We start from the raw sequence: 23,053 nt of genomic DNA on the forward strand, positions 1-23,053 counted from the left end.
AAAGAGCCGACCCTTGGCCTGGGCTTCCCTCCAATTTGCAACTAATTTCGAGTCATTAAAAAGCAACTAACAAAAGCGAGAAAAGGTCGGGACCCGGGACCTGCCCCAAGTCCCCCACACGCCACTCCATCCACCATCCCCCATCTCACTCTCTGTCTCTCTCTCTGGCCCAAAAAGGCATTTTAATCTAGCAATTAAGGCATAATGTGCTTTAATTAACCGCCAAAATCTAAAAAGCTCGCATAAATAACCAATTGACAGGCCACGGGCCACAGTCCACAGTCCAGCTTTGGGTACTGCAACAGCAAAGAGAGGGAGCTGCGAGCTGCGAAGGCGGAGGCGGGGCAGGGGTCTGTGCGAGACCATAAATTGAATTACGTTAAGCCCTCTCCATGCCACGTCCCACGTCCCAGCCCTTGCTTGCTTGCCATGGCAGCATAATGGTCAAAATAACACGCAATTTGCCAGAGCCACAGGGCCACAGGGCCACAGAGCCGTAGAGCCCACCCGAGACGCCCGCGTCCTGGCCTGGCCTGGCCTGGCAAACGCTGTGGCAACCAAGGCCGGACGAATCGATGCTGTTGCCGCACCTTGGCAGGGCCCCCCCCTATCCGCCGGATTGTGTTAATTTTCAGGGAAATCACTTAATCCTTTAAATATCGTTTCGTGCTCTGTGACACCTTAACCCACATTGCAGTCCCACTCCGTGGGCTCTGCGGGCCAACTGAAATGACGCGCAAATTTACACTGCCGCACCCCTCACAATCCGCTCAATCCCCTCAATACACTCCACACTCCACTCTCTCTCTGCTGTGCCTGGAGGGAGGGCGCCACAAAGTCATCGCATTAGTGACGCTCTGAAGATTATTTACCTAGGAATGCGTGTAAAATGACACCAATGTGCTGCGACAGAAGGAGCGGTGTGGCGCGGCTGCTCCCTGGGCCAGTGCCAGTGCCAGTGCCAGTGGATGGAGCCTCAGTCAATTTGCCACACACACACAGAAGAGCGCCGCATGCCCCGCGCCACCACCCCCACTCATCCATCCCACCAAGCGTGTTACTCTATTAAATTTAAATTAAAAATTGATTAAAATGAGCACCCTGGCAGCACCCTGCCATCGCCGCGGTGCTTCCTGTCTGCCACTCGGTGTGCTGTGGCTCTCCCCCACTGTTTCGGGAGGAGCCAAGACGAGGCCCAGACCCAGGCCCACGTCCAGGGCACTTGCCACGCAGCTGGAGGAGGATACACACAATTAACGTAAGCTTTTTCCCCCTTAAATTCTGCGGCCCACAACGGGGAGGGGGGGAGTGGGGTCTGAGAAGAGGGGACGGAGGTCAGCGGGCACTCCGGACCGCACAGAATGCGTTGCGGGTAAGCGCGTTCCGTCGTTGATGTTCCGTGGAGAAAGTTCTGCCAAAGAGCAGGAAGAGAGAGCGAGAACGGGGTGGGGTGGGGAGGGGAGGGAAGGGGGTTCCAGCCACGAAGAAATAAGGTTAAGAAGGGTGAAGACATGGGGGCAAAAGGGTGGCCAGGCAGCAGCAGCATCTTCTTCCCTCTGCCGCGTTTTCGTAAATTAAATTTGTGCATTACGCAAATGAGCAGCCGCAACATGAAGGTGAAGCGATGATACGAATACAGTCAGCCCCGCGCCACCCCCACACCCCCCCCTGTAGCAGCAGCGGCAGCAGTTGCAATGTTACCCCCCCTTTGCCCACGACTCGGCCAAAACCCCTTTGCTGAATGCTGCCTAATGATCCCTGGCCAAGAGATTGGATAGCAAGTGCTTTTCCAAGGGGAATAGGAGCATTAGGGGAAGGGGGATTGGGGGATGGGGGCTGATGGGCTGATGCGTTGCCGTTTGATTGGATTGTTGTGGTCCGAAGATGCGGCACAAAGCAGCGAAAGTGCGGATTGAAGAGCAGCAGGCCGCAACGAACCATCTCCGATGTAACCTCATTAGCAGTGAAGGATGCAAGTGTTACTGATAGCGGTGCTGGCGGGGTGGTGGGGGGGTGCGTAGTTGCGTTATCCTGTCAACGCAACTAGAGCCTGCTGCTGCATGTGAAAAGAGCTTCTCGAACAGACAGAATTGTCTTCCTGGGGAGCAAGCGTCCCTCTGGGGAGCAGGCGAAAACGTTGCATTGTGGCCTTACGTCGTACGTCGCCTAATAACGTAACGTGCTATCGCTTACGTGCCGGGGTCAGTGGCCAAGGGGAAACTTTAACCAAAGCCAGAGTCAGGCAAAGGGCACGGGCTCCTCTTGCCTTAGGTCCCGCTTAATGATGCTCTCCCCCTCTCCCTCTCCCTCTCCCGCTCCCGCTCCTGGAGGGACATACCAGGGGGGGTTACCCGGGGGGGAAGTTGTTCCAAGCAAATGCGCTGCGATTTGATTGAATTTTTGTGGTCTCAAGTCCCAAGTCGCAAGTCGCAGCTCCCAAGTCTCGTCCGGAGTTCCAGCTGGCTCATCAGTCCTCGAGCCGCAGGATGAGGGCCAGGCCAGGGCATGCGAGAAGATTTGCCAGGCTCCACGCCACTCGCTTTCACGTTTTAATTAAAAAGTGTCGCTTAGTGCGACTGTCCATTTGAGTGATGCTTGGGGATGGAGTGGAGTGGAGTGGAGTGGAGTGGTGGGGGTTGGGGTTGGGGGATGGGGGGATGGGTGGATGGAGCAATTAAGCCGCCGTGTCCTGGCCCCCTGTCGCTGGGCTTAATGAAAACGATTATCGACTCCCGACTGGGTGGAATAGAACAGCGAGAGATGGACTGGATCTAGGGACAGGAGACAGCCGACAGCAGACAGCAGACGGCAGACGGCAGGTAGGACGGGGCAATGGGATACAAACTTATTGCTTTACAAATTCTTTAATAAATTAAATGTCCTGCCAGCGTGGAGCTCCCTCCCCCAGGCACACACAAAAAGGAGGGAGGAGGGAGGAGGTGGACGGAATCAATGGGATTGACTGAGCGAATGAATTTTCATGGGGCGTGGCTGTTGGCGCTTGAGCGAGCAACTTCATCATCAGTTAGGTGGCCCGTGTCCGTGCTTGTAGGACACGACAGGACATCACAGGACATCACAGGACATCACAGGACAGAGCCCACAGCTGAAGCCGGAGACGACTGATGGATGGCTAGCTGCTTCAATGGGTCACATGGACGCAGCCATCGAGGAATCGAGAGTGTCAGGTAGATGGAGGACTCGCTCGACTGGAGCTCGGAGAGGAGCTGGAAACTGAAACTGGAGCTGGGCGGCGGACGGGGGGAGGGCTAAGGGATGAAGCTCGAAATTAAATTAAATGTAATTTGTCCTTGACTGTTTGTGGGCAACTTTTGTCAAATGTTTCGCAGTCGCAGTCCCAGTCCCAGTCGCAGGCTTTGGCCAGAAATTGATTTCAACCCCCCCCCCCCCCCGGAATACCGAAATAGAATCTGAGACAGGGAATTCTGGCCAGAAGCTGAAAGAGAATCACAGCCAGAACCAGAAGCAGAACCAGAACCCATTCTCGGCTGGCTTTCGGCATTTGGCAGTTTGTCATTTTCATTAGGGTAAAGGCAGCAACCTAATAAGCTTTCCCCAACAAGCCCCAAGGTGGCGCAGCTGCTCCTTTTTTCTACGCTTCGCACTCCTTGCGGCCAGCCACTGAGCGGACGGCAACTCGACCTGCAGTTCATCCTCTGTGGCGGAGTCCGGGCTGTGTCCAGGATCTGCAATCAAATGGCCGCGCCACAAAAGGAGCATCTTCACATGCCCACTGTCGCGTCCCGCACACCCCCGCTACCCCCGCCACCCTGCAGGAACACACACAAACAGGAGAGGGAAGGGAGGAGGGGCAAACGGGAAATGGGAATTAAAACGAGCCACTCAATTACGCAAATTAAAACGAGAATGTAGGCGGCGCTAAGGCAGATAAAAACAGCAGGAAAAAGCAGAAGGAGAGAGCAAAAAAAAGGACAGCAAACAGAACAAAACGCAAAAGGGCATCAAATATCTGCCGGAGAGGAATGCGAACAATGCCCGTCCGCGGCTCGTCCCGCTGCCTTCCTCCCATTTTTGCTTCAATGTTTTTACTTTACAAAATAATAAAGTCCGCCGCCGAGGTCGCCGTCATAAAACGCCGCCAATTGACGCGGGTTGAACGAGTTGAACCCCGTGCCGGCCAGGACTCGACCCGACCCGACCCGAAACCCCACTCCACCACATCTTACCCGACACGGCTCGCTTTTCCCGTGCTCCACCCGCCGCCCCCTCTGACCTGCCACTCTCCCAGTGGGGAGAGGCACCGCGGGCCTGCCTGGCATGCTGAGGGCCAATAAAATCAAATTAAAAGGCGCCAAAGTGTCACGATTATGAGACTTAAGCGAAATCAATTAAAATGAAAAAAAGCACACAAAAAACAAAAGCAAACACACACACACACACACACACACACACAGGCACACAGCAAATTTAAAACGAAAAACGAAAAACGAGAAAATGTTGAATGGCAAAAGTGAAGAAGGAAAAGTCGCACAAGACACACAAAAGGCGCAGAGGTCAACAGGGGTTGGGGGTTGGGGGGGAAGTTGACGCTGAATGGAGACATTGTCCACGTGTCAAAGTGTTCCCCAGGCGCCACCACCAACGCCGCCAGTCGGTGTCCGCCCACGTCCAGTGCGGGCTCCTCTCGCGTTTGGAGCTGACAGTTTTTGGGTGCGTCCAATGCAAATTACAGCGGGAGAGCAAATAGTTTTGTTTTCATTTTGCTTGTGGCATGGGAGTGGCAGGGCAGGTGGCAGTCAAATGTGGCAAAAAACTAAACACGAACAGCAAACGGAAGAGTTTCTGGGGAGTAAAATGCAGCAGCAGCAGCAGGGGGAGCAGGAGGAGCAGGTGGAATGCGGGAGGCAGCCAGCGGAATGCAGAAATAATGATGCAGAGGATCCACTTGTTGTTCACAGGGTTGGAATTTTTCAATTAGAATGTATCCGAAGACCTTTCCGGGCTCCTTCTGTGCTGGCCGGTTAAGCGGCTTATGAATAAATGAGCAAAAATATGCGAGAAATTAAACAAGAACACGGCCAGCAAGGGGCAGGGGCACGAGGCACGAGGCAGCGAATAACACCATCGAGGAATGCGCAAAGGGATCGGCTAAAAAAAAGCTAAGCGCCGAGGAAGTTTGATGGAATCTCGCTGAATAAATTGATGTGAAAAAAGCGCATCCCAGACAGCTCGGCCTGGGAGGGAGGATCTTTGCAGACTGAGACTGAAATGTGCAAACGAAATGTTTGGAATTCAGTTGGCGTTTAGTTGGAATGACTAAAACGCGGCACTAATTAATGCACTTAGAGATGTTCTCCCTGTAGGTTGAGCCATTATCCCCTCGATACCCACGATGATGATTTTTAATTGGCAATAAATAAAGCCAAAAAGAAAGTAAATGGAAGCGGCAGCATAAACACTTGTGGGTCGAGTGGAGAGTAATTTTAGCCAGCATTGAAAAGGGCATTGAAATATGGTTTCCCCCCTTTCTACACCCACTCTGCCGCTCACCCGCTCACCCGCTCCTCCCCCGCTCCTCCATCCACTTTCATTCGTGCTCTTTGAGGTGGTGAAAATAAATGGAAAATCGCATCAAAGCTGAACTGCGTGCAAGGCAGGGAAAAGGACGACAGGAAGTCGACGACGCTGTGCTTCCACATTTATTTTTTGTTCCTTTATTTTCTTTATTTTGTATTTATATTTTTATTTTGTTGCTGCTGCTGCTGCTGCTGCTGCTGCTGCTGCTGCCTTCACTCGTACAAAGAAATATTAATTTAAGAAAAGATTTTCAGGCAGCTTGTTTTTTTAATAACCCACAACAACAGCAACAACAATGGACAGCCGATGTGTGTGTGTGTGTGTGTGTGTGTGTGTGGGGTATGTAAAATTAATAAAAGTTTAAATTGTTGCTAAAGGCAAAGGAAAGGCAACAGGATGGCGGTGGGGGGAGGTGGGACATTGGCATTGGGCGCAGCATCGTCGAACAGGAAGAGGAAAAGGAAGTCCAGAACTGAAGCAGACAGAAGCGGAGACTGAGAAGTGGAACAGGAAAGAGCCAAAGAGACAGAGAGACAGAGAGAGAGAGAGAGATGCCTTGACAGGACTGTCTCAGAGTCAGTCTCAGGAATGTTTAATGGCCGCATTTCGTTTCATTAAAAATGTATGCGGCCTTAAAAGCTTTTGTTGTTGTTCCTGTTCCTGTCTCTGTTTCTGTTCCTCTGCTGCCGCTGCCGCTGTTGTTGTTGTTGTTGTATTTTGTTAACGTGGCCGAATGCTTTGTTGACGGTTCCAATGGAGCACAAGAGCTGGAGCAGGAGCAGGAGCAGGAGCAGAAGGAGGAGTAGGAGTGGCAGCATCATGAGAAGCGATATAGAAATCGTGTCACAGCTCAAAGCTGACAAAGCTAAATGAACCATAACTGCAGCAATCAGCTTCTGTCCGTTGAAACAATCCAAATGGGCTGCCGGCAGAGGGGGAGGGAGGATAGGGTGCGGGGCGACGTAAATAGTTGATCCTTTTCTTATGTCGCATTAGTTGGCAGTGAAATTTATTGTCTCCGAGCCACACCGAGCGGCTATTAATCTATTTTTATTTATTTCCACCCACCGAACCACCCACCCGCCGAACCACCCACCCACCGAACCACCCACCCACCGAACCACCCACCCACCGAACCCACCAATCCATAAAGAAGAGAAACAAATGACACAGAATGTCCTCGTGTACGAAATTATAAGCAATTGAAATAAATCAAAGTCCAAATGGCAAAAACCAACAGCGAAAAATCTATGAAATTCGAAAGCAAAGAAGCCAAAAGGAAGCCAAAGGCGGGAGCTTGGAGATTGGCTAGATGGGGTCAATATTACCATCCACATTCGAATATTGGATATGCAGATACATTCCCAGACTGTGCCAGGAGCACTGGGCAGAAGTGTGTGCCCCAAGTCGTTGGATTCATTAAAGGACACTCACGCTGGGCACTGTCTTTGGTCTCTTCGAGTACTTTGGGCACTTGAAGTTCTCTTCGTGGTGGTAGGGATCATGGGATGCCGGATGGGATCTGTAGGATCTGCTTGCTGCAGTCGTTGGCCGAATCTTACAGATGGATCTGTGCAAGCCGTGCCATCCATCTGTCCCCCATCTGCCCCGCTTCGGTTGCTATTTTGTTCCATTTGAAGTGGTGAAGTGGCAGGCAGCAGCATTCCCGATTTATATTGCCATGCGCCCACATTTATTGCGGCAATAATTCATTTAATTTTCCTTGATTTACTTTGTCAAATGTGTGTGTGTGTGTGTGTGTGTCCCGTGTCCTGCTGCCACATGCTGTCCCTCCGCCACTCCGCCCTGGATTGCCATGTGAGCTTCCCTCTGTCGCGCATCATTGGAGGCCACTTGTTAAGTGGAGATTTCTGTCCCTTTTGCGGCGCTTGGGCGGGGGGCGGGGGGTGCTGCTTGGGGTCTGACTAGCTCTTCTTTCAGTGGGTTGGTGGCTCTGTAATTTATGCCACGTTTGCCACTTTTGTCATTTGGCATTGCCACTGCCACTGCTGCCCGTGGCTCTCCCTCTGCGATTCCACCTTCCATTTGTTGGTTTTGTCTGCCTTCTGTTTGTCTGCTTTTGTTTTATTGACACTTTTGATCTTGGCCAATGCCGGACGATTCGTTCATTCAGTTGTTTTCCATGTACGCAGCTCGGAAGCTCGCACGGGGGGCACATCCTTGTGCACGCTGATTGATACATAGGCCCAGGACACAGCCACGCCCACAGCCCACAGTCCACAGTCCGCAGTCCACAGTCCAAGCGGATGTTGGATGTAATTTGTTGACAAATGAGTTGCAATAATGTCGCATTATCAGTTCATCACAATAAAATTATACGCCCCGAGGGCTGGCCAAGGCCATTTCCAAGTCCAAGAAATCGGCTCAGTACGCGTGTGTGTGTGTGTGTGTGTGTGTGTGTGGGTGTGTGGCATCAGTATCGAATGGTGTGTGCTTGTACCCACAATTGTTCGGCTCTTAATTGGCTCTGGCCAGAGTTTATGGCATCCCCAAGCCATCCCGCATGGCACATCCCGAACATCCACTCCAGGCTGATGCCCCACTAAGTGCCTCCACAATGGAGAAACCTGTTAATCATGGAAGCTGAATGCGGGATGCGGGATGTGGGATGCGGGATGCTGGCTAATGCCTTCGGCATGTCATGGAGCGCATTAGGCCCAGATAAATGACCAGCAGGAAATGGCAATGGCAATACCCAAAATCGCACAAATTCAAATGATTTGCCAAAAGATTTGGCAGCTCGTCAGGCTACAGCTACAGCTACAGCTACAGCGTCCTTGCCAGCAGTCCTTTCCGTTGCTGCTGCTGCTGCTGCTGCTGCTGCTGCTTATCCTGACGTGACGAAGACGAAAAGCGAAAGGAGCGAGTGGCATTGCCTATTGCAACTGTTCTACGGGGCCAAAGTCATTTGACAAATGCCAATTGACAGCATCGAAGACAGGAGGGGCTGCAAAGCAACACACACACACACACACACATACACAGAAAGAGAAAGAGAATGGGAAGGGGATAAGGAGAAAAAATTCATTTCTGATTGCCAAATGAACGAATGACGAATGGCACAGAGAGTCGACAGCGGAGAGCGTGGAGACAGCTGAGCTGCAGACTGAAGACTGAAGACTGAAGCCTGAAGGCAGGATTGTGCTGGAGTTTGTCAATGTGATAAATGCCAATTTAAGTCTCGCATAATGATGGTTCCCGACCCTCCGAATCCGCGGCAGACAACAAATCGCGTTGCCACTGCAAATTGATTGAATGTGGCAATTATTCAGACCTCGCAGCTATTTCCATGCCATATTTCACCACAGAAATAACCCAGGAAAGCCATCGAATCGGGCATACGAGTCCCCCCCCACAAAAACACTTCAATATCTCCGCTCTAAGCGCGTTCCCCCCGGCCAGAAACCCTTCACCAAAGCCCTCTCTGCCCCACCGAGAGGCTCCTCGATTGAAGAAGTTCCCAGCTCCTGTTTTCTACTCGAAACATTTTCAATAAATTCCCATTCGATTGGGTTCCGTGTGCTGGGGGAGGAGAGGAGGCGCTGGTCAGCCATGAGCACATGCCTCGGCGCACAGCCACCATCCCCACCCCCACCCCCAGCTCCAGGCCCCGCCCCGCACACAATGCAAGAAATTTGCCATTGACCATCATTCATCATTAAATTGTTTCGCTAACTGTTTTCAACAATATTTTGTTGGAGCTGCGCGTGCTGACAAGCCGCTTCCTGTCCGGGCCCCGATCCGGGATCCGATCCGGCAAGCGGATGGATGGGGGCAAAGGGGATGCTGGGTGCGTGGTGCGGGGTGCGGGGGGTTGTCGCTTTCTTTTTCTACGCTTCCAAAATTTGATGAATTTTTTTTATTCATTTCACAGTCGTCCCCCGGCGAATGGTCCCCGCCCCCTGTCCAGCCCTTGCAACTTTTTGCTTTATTTTCCCCGAATGTTTCATTTCTTTGCTTTATTTTGCTTGATTTTTATTTCATTTCTTTTCACGATTTTGTTCGTCCCCTCCCCCACCCCCACCCCCACCCAAACCGCCACCCACGCCCGCTTCTTATGTCTTACACAATTTTTCTAATCAGTCAGCGTCCACGTCCGTTTCCCATTTCTTTCCTTCTTTCTGCTTTTTTTCTGGTCTTTTTCTTGTCTTTTTCCGATTTCCCCAATGTTGTTCCCCCTCCCCCTGCTGCTCCTCCCCCGCTGCTGTGTTGTTCTGTGGGCGCCTTCCCGATGCGGGCCACTGATTACGCCCACCGAAATGCTGCAAATGTGGGCCTCGAGCCGCTCGGTGGGGTTGGTGGAGGCAGCAAAGCCTTGCCTATGGACTGATGGCCGAGAAAGAGGGGTACTCCCCTCTGGCTGCTGGAAGAGTCTACCAGCTCTCCGGCTACCAGATCCTCACGCGATCTGCCGACAAACTTGTTGTTGCCTCAGGCCGAGATTTGTCCTCACAGTTGTCGCCAAAGAAGTGAATCAAAGGCTGCCGCCTGTCAGCCATGCTCTCTGCTGGAGAGCTCCATTCTCTGCACCATTCCGCTCTGGGTTTCTGCGGAAGTATTCCTCGCAGTAAGCCTTCTTTGAGCCATTTCCCTGGCTTGTAGGCACACCCGGGACCGCGTTGCTGTGGAAAGTGTCGCCAAGTTTTGCCCACTGAATGAGTTTTAAGAAGTGCCATAAAGCAGAAGCCACTGTCCGAGTTGCAGGCGACAAAAGTTGGCTTAATGCTGGAGGCATAATCAAGGATCAGCGCGGAGACTGGCGAATGGCGAATGGCGAATGGCTGGCTACGTGTCCGTTGCGCTGGCAAATAATGAAGGCACTGGCAGTGCAGTGGGTGTTGCAGGGGAAGGGGAAGGGGACAGGGGGCAAGAGAGACCCGGAAAAGAAATGATAATAATGCTCGGGTCAAAACAATATAAATGCAAATGCAGCAACGCTGCCAGAGCCGACGACACACAGTCGACGCTCGACGGTCGACGCTCGACGGTTTTTATGGTCCTGCAACGCATTTTAATCAGTTGGCAGTCCAACTGTCCAACTCTCTCTCTGCTCTCTCCTCTCTCCTCTCTCCTCTGTAAAGCATGTCAGCTAGGGGCTTAGGCGAGCTTGGGGAGGAGGCGTGCCGGGTCTCGTGTCCTGCATGCCAAATGTGACGTCAACGGTCCAGTTTATGAGGCGAACGCGAAGCGCGAAAGGCGCGAAAAGTTGACGCCTGCAGCAGGGCGGGGATTCAATGGTGTGGCGGCAGGAGGAGCAGCAGGAGGAGCACTCCCTGCCGGATGTGGAACGTGTCCAGTTTGGCCAGTATCCTCCGGCATCCTCCGGCATCCTCTGGCTGGCATCTCTGGCACCTAACCAGCCTGCCCTCACCTGTTGCCGGCACATAAATCATAACTCAATTGAGTGGGCGTCGTGTGAGCTGAAGCGGAGAGTGGACAGTGGGCAGTGGGCAGTGGGGAGTGGCCCCCAAAGCACAAACTGCAGCGAGGCTCCAATGAACACGGAAATGGAGATGATTTCGCAGGGCAGAACGGGCAGTGCATCGTGTTGTTGGGGCAGTTGAATCGGAATTGATTGCGAATATCCCCCAAGATTGGAGGCAGCTTAAAAAATCCGACCAGTGACCAGTGACCAGAGACCAGAGACCGGGGAGCCACGGGCACTGGCCATGGCCGTAAATCAATCGCTGGCTGGATAATTCCCATTTGATGCGATTAGCACCGTCGCAATGTTAATCGATTCACTCGATAGCCTCACTGGTGGCCAGCGACCAGCGGCCCAGAGCTGTTTCCAGCGTGTTGGCTCATTATCATCGCTGTGCCAGGACATGCCCCGGGATAAGTGTGTGCGTCGGAATTTCCTGCAACACGTTGCAGCGTTTGTTTGCCATTTGGTGGCGAGTATTTTTATTTCGAATTTCCACACTGGAATTTCCACGGAGGCAGCACCGAAAGCCACGCTCCACGCTCTCCCATTGCCTAATTAAGGCAGATGCCAGGCCAGATGTTGCCACTTGCCACTTGCCACTTGCCACTGCCTTCCTTTGACTCTTCTCGAGTGGGTTGGGGATTGGGGGTTGGGGCCTTCTCTTGTATTGCCAATTTTACGCTTTGGCTTTGTCTTTGCTTCGTGTCTTAGTCGCTGCTGCTGCTCCCCTGCTCCCTTCCCCCCCCTTGCCTTTTTTCTTACGGTTTTGGTTTGGGGAATTTGCATTTCCATTTGCCTTGCAGCGGGACGCTAGTTGCAGCTGCAGCTGCCGCCGAGTGCCGCCTCCATTCGATGGAGCAAATTTTAATGAATTGCCAAAATCGCACAAATGCAAAATGAAAATTCAATTTGCAGATCCAGGCACAACAAAAAGCACAAGTCGAAGCTAGAGACTGTGGCGATATCCCTTAGACCGTCTCTGATTATAGTTTGGCCACAAGGAAACCGATCAAAAATAGACACAGAATATTCTTTCAACTGCAAACTGCAAACTGCAACCTTCAATATTTGTGGTCCCTGCTGCTGCTCCAGTGGCTGCTTCTTGGCTGATTTCCCTGCAGCCAGGAATGCCCTACGTGTGCCCTACATGTAGCTGTGGGTGCTGCAGTCTTTTACGGGGTATTGCAGCAATTACAAGAGGCACCAAGAGGAAGGAGCAGCAATAAATAAATTGCACATTTGCGGACGTCGACGTCGACGCCTTTGCAACTTTGCCAGCAAATGGCCGTTGATTGAATTTATGTGTGTCAGAGAGAGAGAGAGAGGGTGGGTCGGGCACATGCACACACACACACACACACACACACAATGGACTCTTACATGCTTCATTATTTCTGTGGCTAAATTAAAGGATAATAGATTTATATGCTTGCCTGGGCCCGAGCAAAAATCCATAAGATCCACACACAGAGATACGTATCTGGCAGATGCAGATGCAGGCCAAAAGCCACACACCCAGCACACACACATGCAGACACTTGACTCTGCACACAGCTGCAAAGGCAAGGAGCGGCAGGAGCCGGGGAGCCGGGGAGCCGGGGAGCAATAATAAAAACAAGCCAGGACAAGGCCCAAGAGCATCTCAATCCTGTTGTATCTGCTGCTGCTGCTGCCCCGCCAGCCTCATGGCTCGGCCAAGGAATTTTAAATGAAAAATATTTGAAATATCAAAAATGTTTATGTTGATTTTAGCTCACTCTCCCCCACTCCCTCTCCTGCTCAGCCCCTCGCTCGATACTTTCCTTTGGGAATGGGAGTAGGGCTGCTTGGGTCTCGGCAAATTGAACGCCTGAAATGAAAATCAAAACCTTCGAGTGGCAACGAACAGAACTTAAGCATTAGCGGCCTGCGAACAGAGTAAAAGTGGCATCCAAATGCCATCTCATTGGACAACTTCCTTGTCTGCTGAGCAATCAATTAAATAGTTTGTTGTTTAGGCTTAAGATAATTCTGTGCCTTCAAATGTGTTCGATTATTGAACGGCCCTGATGGGCCGTCTATTTTCTGTATCTGTTGTACCATTTTTCATATTTTTCAATTGCATTTCAACACTCACACGTGGCACCACCAGAGACTTGTGCTTGTGGCAGAGTTTATTCCTTTGGTGCCGAGTACTCGGTCGGGGCCGCCCATGGAAAACCCCCCACGAATTCACTTCAACTTTCACTTAATTTTTGCTAATTTTTGGTGTTCGTTCGCCGTTCGCCTGCTATTTGGTCGTTAGGCAAATGATTAAGTAATTGCTCTGCCCTGTCCTGGCCCGGCCTGCTAAGCTGGGCTGGGATGGGACCGCGGACAGCGGACAGCGGACAGCGGAGGGTTCTCTGGCCCATGGCTCATTAGCTGGATGGCCAAAACAAAAAAAAAAGAAAGAGAAAAAAGGCCGCACGGCACTTGCTCCAAATGAGCAAAGGAATTATACGGCAATGCAGAGTGGCAAATTGAGTGAGAGCGAACGACTTTAAAGCGAAGTCCATAATAACAGGGAGTCCCCCCAGTCCCCCCCAGTCCCCCGGCTCCATCCGCGACTCACCCACTCACATCAGTCAGTCGGTGGCTTGTCGGTGGGTCTCTGGTTGGTCGGTGGCCTGTGTAAAGTTTTATTGCATAAATTAACTCGGCCAAACACAATTTTGCAATTATTCTGCAATTAATAATTTATGTGGCCTCTGTCCGAAGACCACCAAACGGGGGGGAGAGAGAGAGACAGACTGGGGCCGGAAGCTTTGGCCCTTTAAACTGCTTTAAGCGGAGACATCAAACTCCAAGTGGCTGCCCCCAGCCACAGCGAATTCACACTTCAGGCCTTTGCGGTCGAGTTGTCAGCGGCGTCTCCTTCGACTGTGGCTGTAGCTGTAGCTGTAGCTGTCTGTCACTTCATTACTGTCACACGATAACTGGAAATTGTTGAGCCATGCGCTTGGCTTTAAGTGGCTTTCACCTTGACGCGGCCGGCCCCCACACAGCCCCTTACACCATACCCCTGGGTGGCTCTATAAAAAGGCGATATGGCCTGCCCAGGCCTGGCCACAAGGGAACTCATTACGGCAAAGAGTCCGGCTAACAAGTCGCATCTTTCCGTGGTGTGTGTGTGTGTGTGTGTGTGTGTGTGTGTGTGGCTGTCCATTCGGTGTACGTTTTATGAGTGACACTCGCACACGCCCCCCACAAGCACACTCGATTGTATCTCAATGTGTGCCTGTGTGTGTGGGGCAAACAGAAGGTGGACTCTGCAGATACCCTGCTCTGGCAGTTGGCCACTAGTTCGGCTTAATCGTGGGTGAATCGTGGCTACCTTCAGTGTCCAATGTCCAGCTGGGTAGCAGCTGAATCGCATCCGCATCTCGCAGACACATTCTGCACATTATTGGAAATCGTGCGCTTCGTTAGCGGCAAATCTGTTGCAAAGTAGCCCCAGACAAGCGCCCCCTCCATCTCCACCAGACCCAGACCCAGACCCACACCCAGGTCCAAGTCCAAGTCCAAGTCCAATCCAAGCCTATTCCATCCCTCAATGTGGGTGCTGGCGCTGCTGCAGCGGGGATCGGGCTCCGGCTCTTGTATGTGACATTTTCCTCTCCTTGCTTTTTTTTCCTTTCGAGCATTTGAGACGTTTTTTGCTTGGCCTCTGGCCCCACACGCACCCCCCGCTCCATGGCACCCCCGCACCAGCACCCGCACCCGCATTGTGTTTTGCTTTGTGCTCGTGCGTCTTTTGCCAGAGGCTTTGTTGCCCCGAAGCTTATCATTTATTGCTGCTGATTGCTTCGGCTGTCCAACCACCCACACAGCCAACCCCCAGCCACTCCCACTCCCACTGCCCCGACCCACCCTTGGGTGGCTATTTTCTTGTTGTTGCCTCCTTCTGCATATGCATATGCGTGGCAAACGAAATGAAACGAGTGCAGAAAAAAAGTGCCAATAAAGAAATTTAATTTAATTTCCCAACTTTGAGATATGGAAAACCGAATCCCAATCCCCGCACCCCGCTCTGACCGGCAGGAGAAATCTTCCTTCCCATCTGCGGATGGAAATCGAAACGCATTTGTCAGCATTTTTGTATTTAAACTTTTCTTCTTTTTTCCGGATTTTCTCTTGCGCATTTTCATTGTTTGCTTTAAAGGAGACATTTGGAAACATTTTGCGGCAGCTCAAAGGGCTGCCAGAGGCGGAAGGAGATACATTTTAACGATTTACATCTGCTTACGATTTCGCAGATTGCGAGGGTTCAGGTGAGGACAGAGAGCATGTGGAAATGTGAATGGATTAACGCAGGGACCGACTGAAGCCCATCCCGATGGACAAGGAGCCCCAGGTGGAGTCCTAAGCAATGAAGCACTTTGAGCAAATAATTGCCAGGACACGAAGGGTAAAACACACATTTTGTGTCCGCAGATATTCCCAACATTCTCATGTTTCTATTTCGACTCTTATGTCTCATATAAATTGGCGTTTCTTTCGTGTTCGCATCCGCCCATTCCCCTTCAATTGAAGTGTTTCAAGGTCTATAATTATGTGATGGAAAATCATCTCTTTATGGTTAATGCACTGCCCATTGCAAGTAGATTGTCTTGTTTCATTTATTTGTTTTAATATTCTGAATGTTAGCCAGCAGCTAGTTTGTCTCATTGCCAGTCAGATGATCCTACGAATCCTACGAATCCCTGGATATCCGATGCTGCCAAACTGTGTACCGCTTTACATACTTGTTCCCCCAGAAGTATTTGTGAGTATTTCTGCAACAAATGAAAGTCCCCAACTGCCGTTTGATTGGTGAGTGAAAACCATTTCGGACTTGCTCGAGTTTTGTTTGCTTTTTTCCCAGACAACAGCAGCAGCAGCAGCAGCAGCCACTCCCATCCTCCGCATTTCATTGGTGGTCCGTGTCCTTGTCCTTGTCCCATTCTGGCCCTCTGCTGGTGCTCCTTTTCTGCTGCTGATCCTGAGTGGCGGGCGCGAAAAAATTGTGTGCGATTTTTATCATTTTAAATGGAGGAACAACAAGGAGCAAGAATAAATGAAGAATGAGCGCTGGGAGCAGAGGGCGCAGCCACCGAAGAGAGAGAACAAAAAGTGTGTGTAAAAAACGGCGCAGTCAAGTGGCGAGCATTTAATGGCCGTTCCGTGGTTGTTGCGATCTCAACTGCGGATTTGCCTTATAATTTATTGCATTCCTTGCATACGCTTTGCACCCTGGACATCTCCGTGTCCGTCTCCGTGTCCGTCTCCGTGTCCTTCTTCGCACTTTTGGCTTTAGCTAATTTCGATGGCAGCCAACCGATAAGCGGAGAATTTCTTTAAATGAGTTTCCTCCCCTCCCCCTCCCGCGCAGCTTCCACCCCACCAACCCTTGGCTTTAGAGTTTTCCCCTCTTTTCTTGCCAAGACAAAAAAAGGCGTTGAAAATGCTTGGCTCATTCTTTGGCGCCAGCAAACATTTATAAATTATTAATTTGCAGCTTCCCCTCCCCTCGGGGGGGGGGGGGGTGTTGTTCTGTGGATTAGCTTGGGGCTTCACTCATATGTGGCTTAGTTCCTGGGTGGGTGGGGAGAGCCAACAACAAAGAGCACGCGGCAAGGCAGCGGCTTAAATTGTCTCGCATTTTTATTAGCCCGAAAGCCGTGGCAACTACCGCTGCCCGTGCCCCCAGCAACAGCAACCCAAAGGGTGCGGCTGCTGCTCCTTCTGCTGGTGCTGAAACACGTAGCTTATTAGCAGCTTCGGCCGAGAACTTTCAGCAGGAAAAACGTTCCAAGACCATAAACATGACTTTTCAGTGGAAAAGCCAGCAATAAGTGGCGCTGGGATCTGAGGTGGAGGTGCAGATGGTATAAGTAGATACACAGATCCACACACAGGAGGGTTAATCGATGGAGCATCGATGGAGACACTCTTCGATTCTACTCACAATATTTGTGTAGACCAAAGACTGGATCGAGTGCCTCTCGTTCCCCTCCACTGAGCCCCCTGGGCTACCATCTAGCCAGTGCCTGCAGTCAGTGTCCATCGGAGATTGAGAGGGAAATGGGCACATTGGGCAAACATCATTCGAAAGGGAAACATAATCGAGTTTGTAATTATGAAAATTGACGTGGAATCCGATACTTCGATGTCTGCCACCTGTCGGGCAGCTCCTCCAGTGGAGAGCTCCTGGATGGGTGGCTCCTCGCCACTCCACTCCTCTCCACTGTAAATCTGCGGTTGATTTGGTTTACGAGCTGGCAACGGGGAAATTGTTTAATTATTTAGTAACCTGATGCTTAAGAGCTTAACAAGCAGCCGGGCCCAGGCCAGGCCCTGACAGCCAGCTATGCTAATGAGGACGGCAAAAGGGAATAATGGCTGCGCTGGCAATGGCAATGGTAATGAAAGTTCGAGTAGAAAATGTGGCAGCAGGGGCGGAGTGGCCCGATGTGTAGCCTAGCGACCGGAGAGTGCCGCGGAGAGCGAGCTGGAGGAGGCATCTTGGCCAGGAATGTTTATGCTGTCATTAAATCAGAGTGGGCTGCCATTTCCACAGCCAGGCGGCTCCTTTCTGTCATCGTTTTGCTGACCACAGGCATCGCCCCATGCCCCTGCGCTGCGGGGAAAGTGTCAATAAAGACGGCAGTGGAGGAGCCTGTCGGCCGAGCCACAGCCAGCTGTGTCCTCAGCCTCTGCAAACAATAAAATATTCAAAGTTTATAATGTAAATTAACCCAAAGTTGTCCTGTCTAAGGTCCTCGCTGTACTGCTGCTGCCTGTCGTTGGCCCCCATGAATACACAATACACATGTCCCTGCTCTGGCCAGGCCCAAGGACTGCCAGGATAGGGGCTAGAGCTGGTCCCTCGCCCTCGCATTCCCAGCAGCCTGTGGACTTGGGCTAATCACATTTTATTGGCGAGGCAAGGGCTCAGAGGAGACAGTCCCGAACGCAGTCTCGCGACAGCCTCTTTGGCAGTAGAGGGAGGAGTAGAAGATTGAACAGATTGAACTGTGATCGCAGGTGGTCTGCGGCAGCCTCTCCCTCTCTCTTTCTACTACTACTCCAACCACTACTCAACTAGCCGCTTATTCATCAAAGCCCGCTGGCCCCAGACCTGCGCCTGCAATGATGAATGCCCGACAAACTGGGGGCCAAACCGGATGAGGATGGGGATGGGGATGTGGATGGGGATGGGGAAGTGGTCACATGCCAAAGCCGGCTCAAATGTTTTTGGGACATGCCCCCTCCCTCACCCACACACACACACACACACTCACGGAGAGAGGGAACGTCATCTTTCATTAGATTAACGATTGTTCCAGGGAGACAGCAGGGGGAGAGAGACTGTGACTGCGACTGCGACTGTGACTGGTGGAAAAGCTGCCCCGAAATCAAATCTTGAACAATCTGTTCTGCCAAATGCCCCAACACACGCACACGCAGACAGGGTACAGGGTTGGAGCAGACAGCGGACAGGACTCCGGCATATGGCGACACTCAGCCGGCTCTCGGACAAAAGACAAAAAAGTGTCAAATGCGTGAGGACCCGGTGGTTGGAGAGGGAGGGCTATGGGCTATGGGGCATAGGCCCGCTCAGTCACAGTCTCAGTCTCAGTCTCGGTGGAGCACAGGACCTTGCCGGACAGGACCACATCGGCGTAGGGGACGAGCGGGCGGACCGACTGTCAACTTGATCCTGACAAAGTATTTGCGGCTTGCCAGTCATTTTTTGTGCGGCGCCACAGCCCACAGATTGCGGGCTCTGACAGAGGAAGAGGGTAGAGGGGGAAGTGCTGGGATTGTGTGTGTGTGTGTGTGTGCGTGGCTTACAGTGGCGGTCTGAAAGTCTCGTCGCATGGTGGGGGCCAGTTGACGAGTCAGCAAAGATAAAAGCAAATGAGGCCTGAACCAAATTCAATTTAATATGCTGACAGGGGGAACGGCGGGGGACTCGTCGCCCACTCCGGCTAGCCATCACATTTTATAAGTATTGCCAGCAGCAGTTGGGCTGCCGATCTACAAACAGAAGTTAGAAGCTGCCCCCCACCACTGATCGCTCCCACTGGAACTCGCATCTGAGGAAGAAGTGGCCTGAAAGGGTCACAGAATGCATTCGTGTAAGCCCCACCAGGGAAAAGGCTTTGCCAGCCATTCGGTTGGACATTGAAGTTTAATTGTCACTTAACATCGAAATTAATGATACAAAAAAAACACACTTAATGTAGGGTGCAGGGGGATAAACCCCTGTGTGGGGTGTTGTTCGCTGGGGCCACTGGTAGACGGCAGCAGAGGGGTGCCAAGGACTAGTTCCGCTTGTACATATGTACATATGTATACATACATATTTATGTATGTATTTATGTATTTATGTAAGCGGCAATTATGATTATAAGTAGCGAGTGGTTCTGGTACACTGAACCGTTTGTTGTGCGGTGGAATCCACTCCCGACACCAACGTTCCGCTCCGTTCTGTGCCGTTCCGTTCCGTTCCATTCCGCCGTTCGTGTTACTCCTGCGCCGCATGACGCTTGGCCTTTGGCATGGCCACCTCCAGGGAGCGATCCACATAGGCGAAATTATCCACAACGCTGGCGGCCAGGGCGCCACCCATCACGAGCAGAGCTCCACTAATGGCAATCTTTGACCACATGCTGTGTCTGTGTGTGTTTGTGTGTGTGTGCGAGCAGCAGCGACTGTGAGCGAGAGCGACCGAACCTGGGGCCGAGATATTTGCAATGTGCGCGGGACGCACGCCCTGCATGGGGCTTTATATAGAAATTGGGTGGGCAACAGCAACGGGAAATGACTCCAAACGCAGTGCCCTGTCCCCGTCCCCCGTCGCCCGTCCCCCATCCACCCGTTCCGCAAAAGCTTTCGCTGTTAGTTCGTTCGCTCGCTATGTGCCGCTGGTCACGTCGGCCGACCTTCCTTCGCAGCAGCAGCAGCAGCGGCAGCAGCAGCAGCAGCAGCGAAAAAGCTTTACCCCCAAAGAACCAACCAGTCCAGTGGTTCTAGCTAAATCCGAGCGAACACACATCCCACACATGCTGATAGTAATGCACTTCCTTCACCGCCTCGACCTCGCCTTCATTATCGATCGTTAGATAAGAATTTTCGCACTCGGATGGCGAAGAGGGGGGAGAGAGCTTTCGCTTGTTCACATTGTTTACGTTTGTTTGTTTGTGTGTGTAATGTGTACGCTTGTGTGTTGTTTGTTTACGCGAATATTGGCAAATGTCTCTGTTTGTTCGGTTTTTCTGTTTATCAAGATCTCCTAATCTGTGGAGCCCGCCCACAGAGTGCGTCACCCAGCAAACAGCACTCCCCTGGCACCACCCAAATGGGTCTCCCTTGCAGCCATGCATCAGCACAGGCCACACACAGCTTGGGCGCTGCGATCCACCGAGCAGTTTCTACACTCTAGCTCGTAAAATAATAGCAATAATGATGCCGAAAAATACAATAAACCCAGACAAAACAAAACTCGTTCGCCAAGCGACAGGTGGAGCGGGCAGGTTGAGGATTTGCAATCTCTCTAATCTTTCCGCACTTTCCTCAATAAACGCTGCGACGCTGAGCTGAGTGCAAGCGTCATTAACGGGGGATGGTGTCATCGAGTCATAACAGAAGTTGGAATACGCCACCAACTATACGTTGGGAGAGTCTCTCTGTCACTTCACATGTGAATGCTGTCTGTCCATGAGGTGAATCATATCAAGTTGCGGGTTACATTTGTATTTATGTATGTATTCCGATTAGGTCATCTGTCAGCCCTTTAACTCTCTCCAGGGTGCACTTTGTTCTCTTTGGAGTAGAGCGATTCATAATGATTCCCCCCAACCCGCACGGGATGATGATGATTATCATCATTATCATTGGGCATGTCTCGGCAGAAGCAACAACTAATAAACTATGTATAAATATAGCTGAGAGCAAGAGATACCAACCGCTCCTCCGTCTGTTGCTGTTGCCCTTCGCCGGCTGCTGTTTGCGCGCAAAATTAATCGAAGCTCATAAAGCAGCGTAAACAAAGACACCCAACAAAACAGAGAGAGAGAGAGGAAGAGAGAGAGAGAGAGAGAGAGAGAGCAGTGGCTGGGAGGGGAGCTGTTATCCACAGCACTCACGACATCGTCGCATGCAGACAAACAGACATTAATAATAGAAATATTTGGCCAGAGAACGGTGGGAACGGGTTGGGGGTCGGACAGGCACCTCCCACAACTACCCACAAGCTCAGCTCCACCCGTCGAAGCTCCCATCCAACAGCCAAACAGATTGCCATCATTTGTATTCGAGCAGCTCCAGCGGGGCAAACCACCTCTGGAGGAGATCTCTATGGCATGCATTGCAGGGTGGGTGGAGATGAGGATGGTTGCAGGTGCATTCTTGGCATGTGTTGTGCTGTATTCGGAATCTGTTGAATATGCCATGCCACACCCGACCGCTTCGCACTTGGTCGCAGGCGTTGCCAAGGGCAAGGACAAGGGCAGTGATGGGGATAACAAAAGGCTTTGCATACTCCATAAACGTTAAGGCAAAGGCGTGAAAGATTCCTTTCCCCCCGTGTGTAAATGGGGCTTACCGCATATATCTATATTTCCACTTTTCCATTAGACTTTCGACGCGTTGCAATTGAGATTGGGCGGAATTCCACGGCACTTGCAAGCAGCAACAGGAATATCCTTTCGGGTGGTGATAAGTATGAGCCTGTGGAGAGCCAATACCTTTGGTCCTGGACACCAACACTTCCGAAACGCATTGTGGGGCAGCAGCTTGATTGGTGGGTGACAAGTCCTCGTGGCAGCAGCGAACTCAATCGAGTTCCGTTTGTGCCAGTTTTGGTCTAGCCCAAGACACTCGCACGGCATGTGGCGCACAGAGCCTAACCAGTAACCTCCAGCTCGGAGCCCACCAGCCAACCCAGGCAACTCTTCACCCAGCCCCAAGGGGATAGTCGTATTCGTATTTGCCTTGCGAGCTTCGTTTGTTCGCTTGCATTTCCTTCCGGCAGGGAATCCGCCTCCTCCTCCTCCTCCTCCTGCAGCGCCGGCTATGACGTTTGGGGTTTGTGGGGGCGGCAGAAACCTCAAGTAAACAGGCAGCAGGCTAAACCATAGCCCAACCCAACAACAAGGCAAACGCCCCGCCCCCGCCATCCGCCGCCGCTCATCCAACACCATTTTCTTTTCCACAAATTGAATTCTCGCGCGCGCATTTTCATTTGCCACACTCGCTTTCCCCCCATGTGTGTGTGTGTTTGTTTGTTAATTTTCGCACAGGAAAACTGCATCAACTGACTGGGAAAGCGGAGAGTGGAAGTGGAGAGTGGAAGTGGGGGCAGCTGCTGCAGCACTTTTCAAGCTGGCCGCAACAGGAGAGATTCGTGCGGCAACTTCCACGTGTGCCACGTGCTGTGTATGCAGTCCCCGAAGTAGTGCATAGTAGTACTACATGGTAGTGGCTGCGCCGAAAGCAGATCGATAGACAATCAACTAATGATTGCGTGCTGAAAGTTTGCCAGCACTCTGTCCTGGTTATGGTTGATAATATTTTATTTACAGCGGCCCTCAGCCTTTGCTCAGTCGATTTCTCTTAAATTCTCAATTTCGTTTGCCCCAGATTCAGTTGATTGAGGTGTGGTGTGGTGTGGTGTGGTGCGGTGTGTGGGCTCTCTGTCGAGACATGGCCAGGTTATGGCACTCGCCTTGAGTCGACTTGGGACTGAATCGTGGCCAGATCAATAAACTCTCATCCCCGAATGCCTGAGCCGCTGACATTGGGTGTGGTCAGTGCCATCTCCCGTCGCATTTCTTATCCGCCTCCCGCTGCACACCATGCCACTGCCACTGCCACGGCCACTGTTACTGTGTTGCACTGTGATTGCGGTGCAGCAGGCGGCAGTGTTGCATTTTAATTTATGAGCAAATTTTGCGTATCTAATGCACTCCGCCGCCGACCGGCACTTTGTGTGCTTTGTGTGTGTGCACAATTAAATTTTCAATGTAATTTCACGCA

The 23,053-nt window shown here is 51.7% G+C and overlaps 1 protein-coding gene across 1 annotated transcript; it reads right to left on the minus strand.

Annotated features, from left to right (window-relative positions):
- Window positions 1-19,512: 19,512 nt before the first annotated feature.
- Window positions 19,513-19,784, minus strand: LOC117890926. Its single transcript, XM_034796061.1, has one exon. The coding sequence runs from the start codon at window positions 19,683-19,685 to the stop codon at window positions 19,542-19,544; it is 144 nt and encodes a 47-aa protein (XP_034651952.1). The 5' UTR covers window positions 19,686-19,784; the 3' UTR covers window positions 19,513-19,541.
- Between the last annotated feature and the right edge of the window lie 3,269 nt (window positions 19,785-23,053).

This window comes from Drosophila subobscura, chromosome A (assembly GCF_008121235.1).
Source record: "Drosophila subobscura isolate 14011-0131.10 chromosome A, UCBerk_Dsub_1.0, whole genome shotgun sequence".
NCBI classification, from domain to species: Eukaryota; Metazoa; Arthropoda; class Insecta; order Diptera; family Drosophilidae; genus Drosophila; species Drosophila subobscura.